Source organism: Heterocephalus glaber, unplaced genomic scaffold (genome assembly GCF_053883595.1).
Source record: "Heterocephalus glaber isolate CG9 unplaced genomic scaffold, H.glaber_assembly_v1.0 deba00001556, whole genome shotgun sequence".
Lineage (NCBI taxonomy): Eukaryota > Metazoa > Chordata > Mammalia > Rodentia > Bathyergidae > Heterocephalus > Heterocephalus glaber.
In genome coordinates, this window is record NW_028258347.1 from 4,059,434 (window position 1) to 4,075,970 (window position 16,537).

Below are 16,537 nucleotides of genomic sequence, written 5' to 3' on the forward strand. Positions count from 1 at the left end.
TAGGCCCATGAGAAGAAAAAAAAATGTAAGCACACTGGAAAATATTAGCAGATTGTTATTGGTTTTTCTTCCCATAATTCATATCTGAGTTGCCTCTGAATAAAGTCCATCAATAATGCATTAATTACTTTTAAAATTTTAGATCAGTCAAGTGAAAATTAATAGTCTCAATCTCAAACTACAAAGCAATGAAAAAGTACCGTCATCTGAAATGGAAACAGTTTAAATTTTAAAATAACTACTACAGTTTCCAAAATTACACAGCATTTTATGACCAAAACATAAGAGTCAACATTTATAAATCTTCTATTAAAATGGTAATACCATAAGAATAATGGTTTGGGAAAAACAATTTTAAAAATTACACAGATTTTACTATTTCTTATTTTATTGCATAACTCCTATATACTTACATGGTATGATATTTATTCTTGATTGCTCAGTGTTACATCAGAGGGAAAATTTGGTCTTTCGCACATGAAGAGCACATTGTTTGTTTAGCTTTTAGTCATCAACGATAAGAGGCAAACATGATGCACTGTATTCCTTCTGATTGTGACAAGCATTTCTTTCCCACGTGGAAAAGCTATAGATATCTTTCGAAGACTTAACACTTGTTTCAATTATTCTAGATACAATGGTATTTATCTAAAACTTGGCGCATTCCCCGCAGGGTCTGCCCGACAAGGCACGGGCCACTCCAGGGCCGGGGTGGGGGCCCCACTCCCAGCTGAAGAAGGAAGCGTGCTGAAGGGGGCCGAGGGTGTGGCGAGGGCGCAGCGCAGTCAGCAGGCAGGGACAGTGCAGCTCTCGGCTCTGACCGAAGGGGACCTCAGCATCCCCTGAGGCCTTGCACAGGAAGCACAATGGCCACGGCGGAGAGCCACGGTGACAGCCATTCGGAGCAGAAGTCCCTAAGCCAGAGGAGCTGAGACCCAGTGCCTGTGGCACGGGGACAGGATTCCTGCTCTCCGAGGCTTTCCCTCCTCTCCAACAGCAGCCACCCACCCTCCAGACTCAGAAACTGACTCAGCTCCAAGACTATAATGCTAAGTTCTCCCTTTCCCATTCCTCCTTCTATAATCCTTTCATAATCTCATCTGCTCTTTGTCCTCAACATGACCCCGAGCAAGGCTTTCATCCTACTTAATTCTAATTTATTCCCTCAGTTATTCTTTTCATCAACAAGCATTCTTGGGCATTGCGTCTGTTTCACAACGGAGGACATTATGATGAATGAAATATGGATCATGTCCTCAAAGCACCTCAAGATTTCAATAATAACTGTTTCATAGGGTGAAGGAGACACTGGAGTTCATCCTTTTCAACTCTAGTGGCCTGAAGGACAACAAAGACCAAGATTTAAGTGGAAGGTTTAAGAAAGAGAGCTCATTGAGCTTACTGAGTGATCAGAGCTGACCTACTGGAGGTAGGCAGATCAACGTGGGTAAGAGAGTAAGGGATAAGAAAAGAACCCTCGGTGTCCATGGAATGCATATCCATTCCCTAACTGCATCTCACAGCTTTTTAAAGATGTGGGTATTCTTTCCATTTTAAAGATGAAAAAACTGAGGTTTAGAGTGTTTGGGTAATTTGCAGATGGTTATACTTAATGATTCACACTGGATCCAGGATTTAGACTGGGTTTAAGATTTGAAAGCTATGTTTACGTAACTCAGGATTTGGGGGAGAAATCTGCTTGGAAGATGCAGCTGGCCATAGTGCAGATGGTGCCTTAGCTGAAGAGTAAAGGAAGAGGTGTCTGGAGCTATGTGAGAAGGTTGGGGAGCAGAGCCCGCACGGACTCCGTGACAACTGAAGGAAATCAGACAGGGCGGTTCCGGGGTCACAGCTGCTCTCCCCAGTGCCTGGGACAATGCTTAGCTTCTCGTGGGCCCTAAATTAACTGGCTTAATAAATACAGATGCAATATGATAAAATAAGAAAATGTGACAGTATACTGCAGTGCAAAAAAGCTGGGGGTGAGTGCTGAGCTGAGGCAGTGATGAAGTGGATCAAGGGCTCGAGAGAAGCTGAGGAAAATGAAGATGATGAAAATCTGCATGTACATCTGAAATGAAGGGGCACTGGGACCTGGCCAGAGAGAGAGTGCAGGACTCCTGTGGGAGTCAAATCACAGGGTGGTGCAGATAGGCACGGCGGGCGGGCCGTGACTCCAGAGAAGAGGCCAGGTCGAATTTCCCAGAGAAATTCAAATCAAGTAAAGGGAAGTGAGATGTCAAGGAAGCACCTTCCTAGGGGACACTGGCACCACTAATCCCTCAGTTCAGTTTTACCTTGCCTTAACTGGTTAATCTAAAGCCCCTTCTCTCCCTTCCTTCCTGTCTTCCTTCTTAGAGATTTTTATTTCCTAATGGAAAGTTTGCCAAACTGTTTGCAAATTATGAAGTCCACTTATATATTCAGCATAAGAATCACTACATTTATAAATATAGACCGTGTGGAGCAAACTATGCTGTATGGCTATTAATGACTGTTCCTCGCTATTGAAATTCTGTGCACTTTGTTTGAAAATCAAAAATTTTCAAGAAAGACAGCTTGCCGTCTACCAGGCACTGAGTGACTCACAAAAGTGAAGAAGTCTGGGCTTGCACTCAGATGAAGACCAGAGAAAGCAGAGCTCCATGGAGGCAGCAATTGCCAGGCAGAGACGGGTGCAGGGCTTTGAACTCCACAAAGACTCGGCAGCAGGGAGGTGACGGCTGCCATCTGTGGACAGCGGCACAAGAGAACTGGAGGACTCAGTGAGGGGTGGGGCTTGGAGACTGCCTTGTTCTGATCCAAGTCCTACCTCGCTCGCTCCCTAGCTCGCTCCGCCTGGCCAGTCTTAGGTGGGGATCAGAGGAGTCGCTGCACATAGAGGTTTGAGCACAGTGCTGGGCTTGCAGTGGGCTTTGTCAATGCCTATCTCTTAGATACGTCTCCCAGAGAAGAAGATACATACTTATATTATGCATTATCTACTGTGTGTATACGACAGTGTATTGTACTAATTTAATATTATTTAATATGAACCAATATTTAATGCATTGTACTTAATATCTTATATTTTGATTATTGTCTATAAATTGCAATGGTGTACGTTATTTATAATTTATTACAATAATATGCAATATACAAAATCAAAACAGCCAGGAATTCAATGGACTTTCCTTATGATTATGATGAGAATTCTTGTTAATAACATTGGCATCCCTCATCTTTGATCACTCTACCTTTTACTAGGTATCTATTTAAGAAGTTAGATTCTCTTCTGCAAAAGCAACTGCTATTTAACAGACAGGCCAAAAGACATCTCTCTGTGAAGGAAGCTCCTGGACCTAGAAGTCTGGCTTAGCAGGGTCTGCAGCTCTGCTGTCCCCTGAGGACGAGGGGACCTGGTGCTTGTGTCCTTCATGTGACTTGGGCTAAGTCCCTCCAAGAAAGGACAGGATTGGCTCTGGACCCAGGTGAGGTCAAAGCTCTCAAGCACTGACCACCTTTTAACATAATACAGAGGTTTAAACACAAACAAAAGGGGAAATTTGATTCACATAGTTTTTATGCTTCTATGCTCCATACAAGTTGGAATGACTAGCCTTGTGGATGTTAATTATTTTTCCATAACCTCAAAGGAAAAAGGCTCAACACATTTGCTAAAGCCCTTTTCCAAGAATGAGGGGAATTATGAGTTTAGAAACAAATTTTTAATATTTTACAGTAAGAGTTAGGATTTAATGGTCTGTTTTCTTGGATGAAAGTGAACTAGCTATAGGGGCATTTGGTTTTAGAAACTTAAGAAATAAGAGGGAAAAAATCCTGTTTCCTACTACAACCCATCCACGGGAATTCAGAAAGAAAATAACCACAAGCCACGAATACTATGAAAGCAAAAGGGAAGATGTAAAAGGTCGAATTCTCATTTTCTATCTGCTTGAAAAATTAAGTCATCCTAGAAAATCACTGCTGGCCTCCACATAACAGTCAAAGACTACACTTTTCAACCTTTCACAACCACTTCCTTTTGGGGCATGGAACAATGTCCGCTGAGAACTGTAACTGAGCAACAATCCAGTCGCACGTGTGGTTCTTACACAGCCCAGAAGGGGACTCATTCCCGCTGACAGCATTTGTGCATTGCCCCACACAGCCCGCGTGCACTGAGCTGTCCATGTCGCGTGTCACACACACTCGTGTTTTGAAGGGTTTGTGCTCAGCCTCTCCCCTCGGGAACTTCTGAGAGGGTTACGATGGACAAGGCTTTGCTTGGCTTTCCTAAGGGTACTATGGGTCCTTTTTAAAATCTAGGATGCCTGGTCTACTTGGAAGGGTCAAGGCCTTAAAAATGTCTGTTCTTAGTACTTTTTATGTAAGTTTGAGAGAATGTCCAGGACTCATGTCCGGGTGGGAGCAGAAAGTGGAATTGCGGGCTGGTGACTGGGATGGAGGGGGCTACCCTAAGCACACAAGTCTACTTTTCTCATTAGAGGGTCTTGTGGTGTCATCATGTGTCCACTGATCCCCGGGCACTAACGAACGCATGGCACAACTTTCCTCACCAGAAGTGGAAATCAAGACCATGCCAGGCCCCTGCTGAGCGGACCCAGACCTTCACTTCCTGACCAATATGCAGTGTCTGGACCAGTGCTTATGGGCATGGGACTTCTGTCCAGTGGGGACAAGGGGGACACCGTTCTCCAGGCTGTCCAGAGCCACGAGGGGGACACACAGGCGCTGCACGCAGAAGAGCGTCTAATCACAATGAGCGCTACAGAACAAACATCTCATCTGAAACATGCACAGTGCCTCAGTTTGGATAATAAAGCAGTTACTCCTTATGAGAGTCTCTGTGACACAAGGGGGCAGAAGAAAGCAGAAGGGACCCCAAGCCCGGAGGGGACCCTGCATCTCTCCCCTCAGCTCGGCACCTCTCACCCCACATTCTGCTACAGTTTGGTTTTTCCCAATAAAACTCAGCCTAAGGATCACCTGGACCAGGCCCTGTGGACTTCTTTCCTCCCCAGGAGACTGTCAGTACTGTGGATTTCATGTTTAGATTTTATTTATTCAAGAACAACTCTGAAGCTCCATTTTACACAAGATCCACCATCATGTAGAAGCATGATTTACATCCTTCTCTCTTGATGGAAATAACCCAGTGCCAGCCATGAACTTACGAATTAGGTGAGCCCTGCAGACCTAATTTCTAGGTAAATACGGAAAGGGCTCCTGAGAAGCGGGGACGAGAACACTTCTGCCACCTCGACAGGAATAGGGTCTCTGCACACAGGCTGCGCTGGCTTGGCACCCACGGTGTTTTCTGTGGCGTTGAGCAGCACCTCTCTCCGAGTTTACACCTGTGCCTCCGAGTGCATACAATGAGCAGCACTTCACGTATGTTGACCTCTGTCCCCAAGGGCCACCTGGTGATGGAGTAAAAACTTCTAAAATTTGAAGATTCTCAGCCTGAAAGCCTTTTACGTGACTGTGTTTTTACATTCGTGTATCAGTAGGAGCGACTTCATTTCTGCCGCTGAGTTATAAGCTACGGGACAGCCGACACCGAACAAGGGCTCTTTTGGGTCCTGGACAGCAGCACTGTGAAGCTGGGGGGTGATTTATTTCTGCTCCTTTCCCTCTCGGGAAGGTTGTTCACACATTTATGTGGTGTGGTATAGTGTGTGTGTGTGCACATGTTGTGAATTTAAGTGTAAGTGTGCTTATGATTTCAGGACATTCGAAAGTCTCCTCACCATGCGTTCTCCTTTCCTTCCTCGCTCCAGACCCCCACTGCATCTCTGCAGTGTCTGTGGGGTCTTGTGTTTAGTTTTAAGTCGTGGAGCCCATGAGAAAGGAAATCCTGCTCGGAATCCCAAATGAAAATTTGCCCAAGCCAAACTTCCCTCCTGGGGGCTCAGGTGGCAAAGCACAGAGTTCTGCTTCCCTCCCGTCATGCCCACCCTGTCCCTTGCCCGGCTGCAGGACAACACTGAAGGCCTCTTAAGAAGAACATTTTGTCCTAGGAAAGAGGGAAGATAAGGCGCTGCCTGTGATCACTAGTCCAGTGATCCTGAAATCAGGAGAGGATGACGGCAGAAAGAGATCGGCATTTGAGAGCCTGGACTGGCATCCAGGATCCCCGTCAGGGCAGTTTCGTGATGCCTGGAAAACCAGCTGGCCTAAGAAAGGTGTCAGGCTGACTCACCTACTGTGGGCCACACAGGAGAATGGAGGACACCAGTAGGCCATGCACTGTGCAGCAACCACTCGAGCTCAGTCCCTGCCACCTCTGCTCTGGCTTAGAGAAAGTCACGCAGCACTGTGTGCAGGGCTCAGGGGACATCAGCAGGGACAGGGGATTCAGGGAGGCCCTCGGGGTGAAAGCCATGCTGCCCTGTGAGGGCAGGGTGCCTCGGGCTGGCATCTATTCAACTGTCCGTCTTGGTCTTGAAGAGCAGGGCACTTGCCTCGGGTCCCAGCCCCTCCACGGACTCACCTCACAGCATTCCCATCCCAGCTCGAGTATGTGCACCTCTGGAGCAATCGGGGTTTTATGGGTATGGGGTGTGAGGGCCAGTGTGCACACTGGCCGGGGAGCTGCTGGCTTCATACCCAAGGCCCTGGACAGTGAACCCCAGGTGAGCCACCCACTGATCAGGCAGAGTGGACTGCAGGGAGGGAGCCTGGGGTGGGACAGTGGGAAGCCAACTCCGGCCTGTGCGACTCATGGAGGAGGCATCCCCTCCAACCCACTCTTCCATGTAAAAGGGACACACAAGCCTTCAAGATGGTGAACTGAGAGAGGGTGTGCTCTGCCCACTTTGGGAGGGGCTGCTCACCCTGCCCCCTCGGTACTCAGAGGGTCAGTGCTGTGCCCGGGTCCTCAGACCAGCAGTTGGCACCGAGCTCCCCTACACACTCGGGGGATGTGGCCCCCATGTGCAGTCTGGCAGGACACACACCCAGAGCAATAGGGCACCCAGAGTAGCAGAGAAAGAAAGGCAAGTTGACAGGAATACAGGAGGGAGGTGCAGGGGCCGGAGGAGGCCTGCCAACAGGGGCTTCACCCCAGACTCAGGAGTTGGCATCATCGTGGGGAAAGGACTCAGGAGTAGACACACATACATGTGCTTTAACAAGCTCACAAATCAATCTGACCATCCAGCAATCCAACTAGCATCTGCTTTACATCTCATAAACAAACACTTCTGGTTTTACCTTTTTGGGTTCTGGCATATTATTAATATAAATAGTGTAGATTCCACTTTTATTAAAACCAGCTTGATATACATCTGCACAGTCTCTAAATGGTTTCTCTTCCTCTTTTTTTCCTCCCTTTAGCAAAACTGCAAAAAAAAAAAAAAAAGATTGCAAGATATAAATGAGAATATCAATACCGTTAGCACCTAATGGACTCCCAGCACAGCTAAGCATGTATTTATCAGCTCCACACAAATGTCAACCACACATTTACTGAAGAGTCAAATATACAGGCAAAACTACATTCTAAGGTGACTTATACAATTTAAAAACTGAAGGAAAAACTATAAAGCAGTGTCTAAGTGAATACTTACATTTTACTGAATTTCTTATTTTTTTGTTTTTCTATACATCTTTGGCAATACATCAATCCAAGGAACACATAATCTGGTCATATAATACCTCAAATTTATGTCAGTGTTTTCTGCACATTTCTTTTTTTTTTTTGGTACTGGGGATTGAACTCGGGTCCTTGTGCTTGTGCAGCAGGCGGCAAAAACCACTGAGCTAAATCCCCGGCCTCTGCAAATTTCTAAAACTGTCTTATCTACATTTCATAGGAAAGCTTTACTTATTTATTCATCTTTTGCAGCACTTTGGCTTGAACCCAGGGCCTCGAGCAAATTGTGATGTCCTACCACTGAGCTACATCCCAGCCTTGGCAGTTTTAAAAAATGTCAAAACACTTTTTTGGAGAAGAAAAATTCAAACAGAAATGCGGTATAGCATTTAAACACTGAAAGTAGGTACTACTGTTCTCCGTTGCTTTTAGATTCAAGTGCTCCTTAAATTTTTCCTAAAACAACATCTCTCAATTAATTAGACTTGGAAAGTAGAAGAGTTTATGACCCATTTTAACTACCTAGAAAGGAAATGTACTGCACTATGTTCAGTGCCTTGAAGTTAAATCATCGCAGATGATACACAAATAAAAGCACAAACAGATGAGTAGACTTTGAAATTAAATTATAAAGGGGGAAGAGTCACCTTAAAGCTGGAAGCAAAATGAGGGCAGAAAATTTCATTAGAGATTATCTTTATTTAGAGTCTTATTTCTTCTTGAGTTTTATCCATTATTAAATTCTTATTAATGAAATAAAATATAAAATAACTCATTTAATAGTTCTGAGCTTGAGATATATGTGACATATTTATAAAACATTTGTGATTTAGCATTTTCTTATAAATGTATATATCTTATTTTAGTAATAAGTTCCATTTAACTTTTTTCTAGAAATTAAGATTGAGAATATTTTATAATCTCACATTTGAAATTTCCTGCTACTTAATGAATACCTGCTTTCAATCACTTTGATTCATAATTGCATCTCAAAATATGAAAGGTAAAATAAGATTCAATGCTTTTTAACTGACCCTAGATGCTTGAAGCATCTAAACTACTAGCCTGATAAACTTTAGTTTCATAATATTTCTTAATTTGTAGGCAATAAGCAGTCAAATCTTTGTGGAATTAATATCTTAATGTAAATAATGCAAATTTTAAAAATACTAAATTATGTTTCAAAAAATGAAATATTTACATCAGATATGCTGGCATAAAAACCATAAGGCATTTAGAAAGAAACATCATAGTTTTCTATGTAGCTCATCTGTACACTAATGGCTACATTAATAGTAACATTAATAATTACCTCTAAACACCAACATCACAATGGGACCGACAACCCTGAATAAATAAGCTGGTGACAGGGCTGCAAGTCCGTGCACTAGTGAGGAAGTGGTGTGTAGCAGAACGTGCACTCCCAGGCCTGCTGGAAAGCCATTTGCACTGCTTTGGGTCTATCAGTGGTTTTGGAAATGTATCCTTTTCAAAACCATCAATGCAATTCACTGGTGTTTGCTTATTTTAACTTTGCAGACAATGATTTTCAAAAACAAAACCTTCCTAAACGCTAAATACTTGATCTTTTCTTGTGTTGAAGAGTAACGCATAACCTAACTAGATCACCAAAACAGGGAGGGGAAGAAATAGCAGCCGACATTCATGAGCCCCGAGGATGCAAAGCACAGGGGCATGTGGTCCATAGGAACCTGTGGCTAAACCCTTTTTCTTTTCTGGAAAACGGTCGCTTATCTCCGGAGACTGGTTTCCTTTGCTGAACATGCCACTTCCTGCGCTCTGGATGTGGTTACACAAGGAGAGAGAGCCCTTCTGCCCGAACCCTTTTTCCCCTAGCCCACTTCCGGAAGACCTGGGCCAAGGGGCTGCTGTGTGGGAGGAGGCTGTTCATGCTTTCCCTCAGTGACAGGAGAAAGGGGAGTGTTGGCTCCTATCTTACTCTTGGGAAAACTAATGACCAAATCATGAGCATAGTTCTGCACCTGGGACAGGGACTGAGGCTTCTGCCACCAAAGGGTACCACTAGTGCTATGGTTACATAGGAAACTGCACTGTTGCTATGGTATCATAGGGGACAGAAAACTTTTATTTTATCAAAATTCAAGTTGGTATTTCTGAAAAATTGACATTCTTTCCCAAAGATAGAATCATTCTTTCCAGAAAGATCAGGCTATTTTTAATTACTTGTTAATTAGCAAAGATGGTGAAAATGTAAATATGAGATAGACTAAGGCCTGCAAGTTGAATTCAGGCTACATTTTAGACCATCAAGGCCTTTAAAAACAAATTTACAAGCTCCACCAAGCCCACCTTTGATACTTTTATTATGCACTGTGTCTTAGAGAAGGCTCCCTGTGTAAGGCCCAGAGCCTTTGTTCTGTGTTTCAGCCTGTGGAGAGGGGTAGCTGTAATTATTTCTGAAGTGGGTAGGTAGGTGAAATGCACAGGAAGGAGAGGGAACCACAGGATGAACTCAGGAAAGGATGCCTGTTACTGACACCGTAGAGTTGGTAGCACCACTAATGGCAGCACTAAATTCTTATCCATTCTCAGGAAGAGACTTCAGCAGCATGTGGGAAACACTGGAGGCTGCTGCTTCCACCCTCGAGTTCAGCAAGGGAGCTGACCGGAGCCAGGGAAGCCACCATGGGCTCTTTACACTGACCCTCCCTCTCGGGCTGAGCTTGGGTAACTGGCTAGTTTCATCCATTGGCTAAATGAGATTGTTTAAGTCTGAAAGAAACAAGTGATCCAGCCTCACTGTATATTATAAGCTTTACCTCAAAAGTTCAAACTTAGAGATTATTTAAGATGGAACGACACACGATGCACATGCCAACATGTCGGTGGTGCTTTCTGCATGGCAATTTCCATTGTTATACACTGGAGAGTTCTGAAGTTCAGTGTCATGCTTGGGCATCGTGAAACTATACACAGTCAACAGTTTAAAACACAGAAACACAATAACAAAAATAGATTTCCTGAGCGTTTTAGGAGCTCTTGCGGCTCACTGAGATGGAAAATAGAGCCTGGAGGATGTGTGGTAAAGGGCAGTGGACAGAGGAGGCACTGGACAGAGACCCGGAGGGCAAACCTCCATCTCTCGGAGTGGGGACATTTTGCAGAGCTGGGCTGACTGAAAGCATGACTGAAGCACAGACCTTCACACCCGACGCTTTCTCTTGGCCACAGACATCCTCGCCTTTCCTGGACTGTGCTTAATCCGCATGAGTATGGCTGCCCCTCATTGAGGCTCCCTTCCAGCCCATCCATTCTCTTCTTTCCTGACCTCGATCTCTGGGCCCATAGCCCACAGTGACCCCTCACCTGGGCAGGGGAATCTGCCTGCAGGGAGGCTTCCTCTCACCCCTCCTCTTGCTGCAAACCCTGAGTCGCTTGCACCCCACCTCCCGGAGCGGAGCTCGGCTCATACCCTCCACTCCTGTCACGATCAGCCCCTCAGGGCCTGCAGAGCGCGGAGCCACTGGGCCCTTGCCTGCTCCTTTCCTCAGCAGTTCAGAGCTGTCTCGGCCTCTCTTTCCCTCGCCTGTCACGGGAGCCTCTCTTGGGCCCTTTCTCCTCCTCCATCCTCCCTGGCTTCTCTCTCCTCCTCCTCCCTCGCCCCCCGTGCACGTGCTCACACTCTGGTTTCCTATCACAGGGTTTTGAGGACCTCAGCGGCCACAAGGCTGGGCCCGAAACCCTGCCTGTGGGCCTCCCAGTCCGCGCTCCCCTCGTGAGGCAGGTCCTATTGCATCCCCGCCTCTGTTCATCACATGCTATCGAGTCTTCCTTCCAAGCTGATCCCACTTCCTCTCCTGGTCATCATCAGCTAAGGATGATGAAAGTGTAAATATGAGGCAGGCTAAGGCTTTTTCACTGTTCTCTCTGCTTCCTGTCCCTAACTACTTAATTAATTAGACAAATGCTGATGGTACAACTGTTATTGGTAAGAATGGAGAAGCAGGCTTAAGGAAACCAAACCTACTCCTAAAATATGGTCACAGAGTAATCAGAGAAAGATGTGCAGAACTGATCAGGATACAAAATGAATGTTGAAATTTAAGAAATGCTTAGAGTTAAGGACACATTGCCATGAATCCCCCTCAAAATTCTCCTCCTTGCTTCAGACATGAGCATCCCACTGTCCTTCTACTTTCTGACAGTTTTGATTTAAGCAGAAAGACAATTTATTGGGTTACACCATGGAGCAACATGGGTAGAACGCTGCGTCAAGGGTGGTCGGGTTTCTCACAGTGTGAGCTGGAATCTGCTCCATCCTGCCCTGAACCACTCTCCTCAGCTCTCCTCTGGGTGCAGGACCAGGGACAGCATGAGGCCCGCTGGGTTTAGTGTCCGTGCTAGCAGGGAGTCTGGGAGGTGTGCACCGGGGCACTGGAACTGCGTGTCAGAGGATGCCTCCAGCTGCCCAGGGATGCAGCGGGTGGTGTGGGGAGCCCAGGCGAGAGATACTCAGGAAGCGCATCGGAGCCCACCCCAAGGACCTAGGGTGTTATGCAAATGCACCTGCAAAGTCCTGGGCAGCTATCACTAGGCATGATTCTCCAGCAGCCCTAACTGTACAGCCAGATCTTTGGCACTTAAGGGAAAGAACAGGTGGAGGCGGGTGCTTGTCTATCTCTTGGCAGCTGAGTCGGTGGGCAAGCAACCTGAGAGGAAGCCTGCAGCTGCTGGGTGTGTCCTGCTCTTCCCTTCGTCTCCCAACTGCTTCCACACAGATGGTGGACCCAGCACCACCGACTCCAGGGCAGGCCTGGAGGCTGAGGCCAAGGGTCACTTCAATTTACGTGAACCCTCACGCAAAAGCTTCCTGGAATGTGAAGCTGGCCACACCGAGTCACCACCGCCTGGAGAGCGGACAACAGTCAGCCTGCACCAGAGCCACGCGGGTCCCCACTGTCATTCCTGTGCTCTGCCCAGGAAGTCTCTGGGAGAAATCAGCTATGCAAACATTTGGAAACCTTGCATGTGGCTCACGATTTGTATCCTTCCAGTGTTTCACAGACATCAGCGTGCATGTGGGTCAGTTATTGGCTCAGGGGTAGTCCTTTCGGAATTCCGGAGCCATCGTCATTAGGGAGAACACAGCACGTCTGATGAGGTCCAACTGGACTAGAGTCATTACGCAGGTATCCTTCAGTTGAAAACAATTGCGAGTTAGCACAGGAAGCTGGAAATATTTTGTATCATTGACTTTAACTCACTTGTACAAATATGCTTAGAAAAACACTTATTTGTATACACTTAGAGCTAAATGTACAGTTGTAACATTTCATAGGTTTTACAGACTTTTTCTTCCTAAAATATAAGAGATTCTAGAAAGGCTTCACTGTAGGAAGTGACATGCAGGTGTTGAACAATGTGAGTTGGACTAGTTTTCCATTTTCTCTCCGAGTAAGCGGGGCATTACTACACCTTCTCCCACTTCGTCCCTGGACTAGGGAATGTCTATTGAATCCGACCTGAGTGCTGATGAGGTCAGGAACGATCCAGCGGGAACTCGCATCAAACTATCTGTGCTTCTGCACTTCAGCTAGGAAACCATACAGGGTCTACTCAAGGCAGTGCTGGACATGCGGGGAGCAGCCTCTTGTGTGGCCTTGCACCCCAGAAATGTCCAGGCCCCTGGGACCAAGGCCAGAGAGCTCATCTTGTTTCTGAAGTCAAGACCCTAATTCCAAGTGAGAATTAACCACTGAATTTCAAATCGTCCCGAAAAGATGTGGTCTAGAAATAGTTCGTGGGAGAGGTCAAGGACTGTATTATTTTTCACTTTGTTATCATTAGTTCAGCTCTCCACTATTCGCCCAAGTTTTGTACAGAAATTATGACTTTGCGAAAGGCAGATAGCATGCTCCAAGGAAAAGGAGAAATATACCATTTCCAAAAATAAACAGCCACTTTCCCCTAAGCCACGAGGTTTTATGAACGGAAGTGCTAGATAGTGTGGCTCATTTTAAGGAAATTGTAAATGTCTGACATGGAATTTTCTGTCAAGATAAAGCATTTCCCTCATTAAACGGGAACAAGTACTCACTGCAGTGTTCAGTGGATGACTTCCTGTGTTTCTCTTTCTTTCTACCTAATGTTAAATTGTCCATTACAAGTAGTTAACGAAAAGTCAAGTATTTTACTCAGTCAATGAAAATGACATTTCCCATTTTTTATCAGTGTTTATCTGAGTGACCCTTGAAAGTTTTGATTTCTTCCCCTTGCTTGGTATGTTTTTAGAGTCATTCTTAGCTCAGGAACTTGCAGGTCAAACTATCTCATCTGTCCTTGACGGGGTGGTTTACTGCGAGGACTCAGTGGACACCCCGGGGAAGTGAATTCCTCTCAGATTCAGGACAGCTCCAGGACAGCTGAGAGCGAACCTTCATTTGCCTTTCCAGGGGCTGGAAGAGGGAAGAATGATCCTGGGCCGCCTCTGAGACAGACCTTGAAATGGAACTCATCAGCCTCCTGCCTCTCCGATGACGATGACGTGCAGGGAAAGCTCTCGAGGGCCCCTGCCCCTGCAGTCGGGCTCGAACCCCTGGGTGTTTGCTTTACTCCGATCACCTGCCTCCCCACCCAAGACCCTGTCTCCTGAGGCCAAGCTTCCTGACGCGGACACACCGTGGTTTCCGTTTCCGTCCACTCACTCACTCTGGCCTTCACCCTGTGCAGCCGAGCCGCGCAGTTTACCACAACTGTGTCCCAGGAGGCCACAGCTCACCCCAAACTTCACTTTTCACTCTTTTTAAAAAAATGTGGCCTCATTCTTACTCGCCACTGAAAACACCACCTTTCCCAGGGGATGCGAGTCCTGCTCACTGCTCTTCCCCCTTGAGCTGTTTTCCTCTCTGTCCTCCTTTTATCTGCCTCGTCAGGAACTCCAAATGTCCCACCTGGATCTGAGCTGGCTTTCTATCCTTTTCTGGGCGGGGTCGTAGTCTTGGTCAGGAGTCCCCTGAACTGAACCCCAACTCCTGCCACGAGCCTGCACTGTGGGGAGGCAGAGGGAGGACAGCAGCCTTTGCGCCGTCTTCAGATGCTAAGGCCGCTGAGTTCTGTGAAAACACTGGCACCAGACGGGGCTGGGATCTCAGCCTGAGCCCTTCCGAACAGGGTGTGTGGCGGAAACTGCTTGCCTCCCAGACTGTCTGGTCTTCCGCACGAAGGCAGGAACAGCATTGTGGGTGGGGATGTGGTCAGGTTAAGTGGCTCAGGGCAGGTGCTGGCCCTGAAGACTGCTTGTGCTGAAACCTTGCATCCATGCACTCCTCCTACACTGACCAGAGTGGCTTTTCTAAAATGCAGATGCTGCCACTGCCTCTGTGTGCCGACAGTGACTCCCTCTTGCTTTACGAAAAAACCCACCACCTCCTTGATTGCATCAGTTTCCTTTTCCAGTCCCACCTTCCCGGGCAGCCTTGACTCTGAGATCTAGGTGTGGACACATGTGGACCGCCCCCCACCATCTTGGGACTCCTGGGAAATGCACGTTACTTCGCCCTCACAGAGTCCTCCACTTTGTTTCTTTCGAAGCCTTAGCCGTCACGTCCCCACTGCAGCCAGCCTGCATACATTTCAGTTCCAGATTCACTTTTCCCAGCTGTGTAACCATGAGCAAACTCTCAGGCTCTCCAGGCAGTTATGAAACGGTGCTGGACTTCAGTGCTCTGTCCACCTGCTGTTCTGGACTGAGTGAACGCAGGAAAAGTTTAGCAGTGCTGGGGTCATGACAGCACGCCCTCAAGTGCCCAGGAGGGCTGCAGATGCTCCGTCTTGCCCTCTTCCTCTCTTTGCCATAACGTTCAGATACCCCGTATGCTTCATGGGCGCCGATTCCCTGCCTCACGGCAACAGTGAGTTCTGGAACCGAACCGAATTGGTCACTGAGCGGTTTCTCTTCTTGTCAAACTCTAGATGCCTTGAAGCCAAATACACCTGGTTATTACGTTTTCTTTTTCTTTCCAGTGATCTATAAGATCTATAGGATCCCAGTGAATGTATGTTTAATAAAAACAGATACACATCCGTATCCCTTAGAAGGGAAGCTGAAACAGAACGGTTTTGGCGGAACTCGTCGTGAATGAACGGGTGAGTTTGTGAATCACATTCCAGTGCAGCAGGAGTACGCACCCAGCCGACCTCGACAGTGAGAGAATCAGTCTGGGTCATTTCATGACTGAGCCTAAATACTGTTCTCTTTTTCATTTTTCCCTTCCTTCCTCTCTCTCTCTCTCTCTCTCTCTCTCTCCCTCCCACTTACTATGGTGCCTGTGTGTGCTCAGCGGGTGCAGTGGCGTCCCCCCCACCCCAGTGTACACAGCTGGCCGGGGATGCACAGCGCAGCCCTCACCTGTCATCCCTCACACCACCCCACAGCTTCCTCCCACCGCCAGTGTACAGTGCACAGTTCCAGCGTACCTGAACTGCCAAAATCACGAGGAAACTGCCTGAGCTTAGCCACAGTGCTAACACTGAGGACACAGCCTTTAGTGAGCAACATTTCTAAGAATCAAGGCGACCAAGTGTTTGCAGCCAAAGTGAGATGAAAATGAACGTGTTACCCAGAAGTCATACAAAGTGAGTGACAGTCACAGTAACATAACCAGTTGCCTGGGACGCCACTGCCGCCTAAATGGAACTAGCAGAGGAGAGTTTGGTGACTCATCTCAGCAAATCGTTTCTTAGCTGCACTTGGCTTAGCCCTGCCGCATTTCAGCTGGCTTAGAAAGAGTGCTGTGAGCTCCACTGAAGCACTTCCTGTTTGAAAAAAGAGAGGAACAGTTCTGGACTAAAGGAAGGTCTGCGGAAAGGTGCATTCCCAGCATTTCCCAGAGAAACCTTTCCTCGCAGAGCTGTAACGTGTTCTGAGCTCTTTGGAGGCATAAAAAAGACAGGAGC

General features: G+C 46.8%; 1 protein-coding gene across 4 annotated transcripts in view; it reads right to left on the bottom strand.

Moving 5' to 3' along the window:
• The window catches only part of Angpt1 (angiopoietin 1), a 174,650-nt gene that overhangs the window by 35,433 nt on the left and 122,680 nt on the right, over positions 1-16,537 (bottom strand). For all 4 annotated transcript variants that reach the window (XM_004850310.3, XM_087190817.1, XM_087190816.1 and 1 more), the window contains one exon: positions 7,219-7,346. In XM_004850310.3, coding sequence (XP_004850367.2) covers positions 7,219-7,346 — 128 coding nt within the window. The remainder of the gene's footprint in view (positions 1-7,218; positions 7,347-16,537) is intronic.